This window comes from Cyprinodon variegatus, unplaced genomic scaffold (genome assembly GCF_000732505.1).
Source record: "Cyprinodon variegatus isolate N-32 unplaced genomic scaffold, C_variegatus-1.0 Scaffold683, whole genome shotgun sequence".
Lineage (NCBI taxonomy): Eukaryota > Metazoa > Chordata > Actinopteri > Cyprinodontiformes > Cyprinodontidae > Cyprinodon > Cyprinodon variegatus.
This window is the reverse complement of record NW_015151136.1, coordinates 311,164-313,134: the sequence shown is the minus strand read 5'-3', so window position 1 is coordinate 313,134 and position 1,971 is coordinate 311,164. Positions and strand designations below refer to the sequence as shown.

The 1,971-nt window shown below is 43.4% G+C and overlaps 1 protein-coding gene across 1 annotated transcript in view; it reads left to right on the top strand.

The window, feature by feature from the left end:
- The window catches only part of hdac11 (histone deacetylase 11), an 18,838-nt gene that overhangs the window by 5,405 nt on the left and 11,462 nt on the right, over nt 1-1,971 (top strand). The window contains exons 5-6 of the mRNA XM_015394397.1: nt 712-812; nt 913-1,029. Of these exons, the coding sequence (XP_015249883.1) occupies nt 712-812; nt 913-1,029 (218 nt within the window). The remainder of the gene's footprint in view (nt 1-711; nt 813-912; nt 1,030-1,971) is intronic.

The window sequence follows — 1,971 nt, the reverse complement described above, 5'->3', positions numbered from 1 at the left end:
TCTGTAGGGCCAGTGATAGCCATGCTAACTCATGCTAACTCTGTAGGGCCAGTGCTAGCCGTGCCAGTCCAGGGACTTATTGCAGTTCTATTGTAAGGTGCCTTGGTGAAGGTCAATGACTGGCGTAGCTGACATGGAACAACCAGACCAGACATAGCACTTTAGGTTTATAAACTGTATTAATTAGGCTATGGATGCTTCCAAAAAAAAAATAATTAAAAAATCCACCATTCCCCTTTTTTTTTATTTTTTCACAACTATACTACTGTCAATGCATTAAGATCTCAGCTACTCTGCAGTTTAAACAATATTTTCTTTTCTTCTTTAGCTGCGTCTACTGTTTCTAAAAAAGTCAGGACAGAAAATAAAGTACATCCTAAAATAATAAAAAAACTCCAAAGGCTGAGTCTGTAGGCCAGCCTATGGTTTCCCCCCCAGAGAAGCTGAAGGAGAATATGTCTCCAGTGTTGGTTTTCCATCTCCAGATCCAGGACTAGAACCCTCCTCCACCTGTTGCCGTGCCCCTTTGTTTCTGCTGCTCTTCCATGACGGTTACATACAAAGAGATGTCCTGAGGATGAATTTGTCCACTTGAGCCCTGGATCCCTGTAGCTCCCCCACAGTTCCACATGGTTAATGTTCCTCTAAAAGGTTCATGTTCTCCTCATGTTGCCGCTTCCTGGGCGCTGATCGGTTATGCCTGTATTTCAGAGGAGCAGTTTGTCAGCGATGAGAACTTGGTGGAAGCTCGTGAGGCATCAGACGAGGATCTGCTGGTGGTTCACACTAAACGGTACCTCAACAGATTAAAGGTGGGCATCTACTGCTGTTTCTTCTGTTCCACGTTGAAACCTCCAGTGTTCTGCATGGAGCCGGTCAGGTTCTCATCTTGGTGCTCTTTTTCCCGTCTAGTGGTCTGTTGTGGTGGCATCCATCACTGAAATCCCCCCCCTGATGCTTCTGCCCAATTCCCTGGTCAAGAGGAGGGTGCTGAGACCTTTACGGACCCAAACAGGAGGAACCATAATGGTTGGTATTCACCTAACTGCTGGTTAATGGGATCCCTTGCATGGGTGATCACAGGGAGGGGCCACTGATCAGGGTTTTCAGACCAACCATGAGGGATTAATGGTTTCCTTTTTGAATATCTGTTTCCTGGAAGCCAACCTCATACCCAGAACCACAACAGGCTCCATTTACAATTCAACAACAACAATCTTCCAGTCTGACTTACTGATTGGTCCAAAGGCAGCTAAAGGGGAACACCGTTTCTTTTTACATTGGGCCCTTGATTTTACGTTATTCCATCATGTTCTACTCTCCCATATGAGTTTAGTGTCATTTGGAGCCGTTCTGAAGATATTCCGTTAGGTTATATCCAAGTAACGTCTTCCTATGGGCAACGACTTGAAGGCACAAACTAAACTGTTCATAATTTATTCTTTATGGTACGCCAGCATTCAGAACATGGAGGCCAATCACTGTCCCCCAGACATCCGCCGTTATATTTTTGATATTTATATCTTTTAAAAAACAAAGCGGAGTTTGTATGATGTCATCTGTGCGCTTCCTCCTTTCCATGATCTCTTCATCAGTATACTCGTGTTCAAATCGATATGGACATCCATCATAATCAAACTCATCAATTTCATAATCTGAATCATTCAATTCCATTTGGAGAGCGAGATCATCTGTGGTAGCAGCACTAGACATCTTCCAGGCATTTGAGGAAAACTAGAAACAGTTCAGAGGACAGGATGAATGAACGGTAGCCGGAACGACTTGAATATAACCTAACGGAATATCTTCAGAACAGCTCCAAATGACAGAAAGCTAATATGGTTGAGTAGAACATGATGTAATAACGTAAAATCAAGGGCCCAATATAAAAAAAAAAAACGGTGTTCCCCTTTAGCTGCCTTTGGAGCAATCAAATCAGTAAGTCAGACTGAAAGATTGTTGCTACTCCTC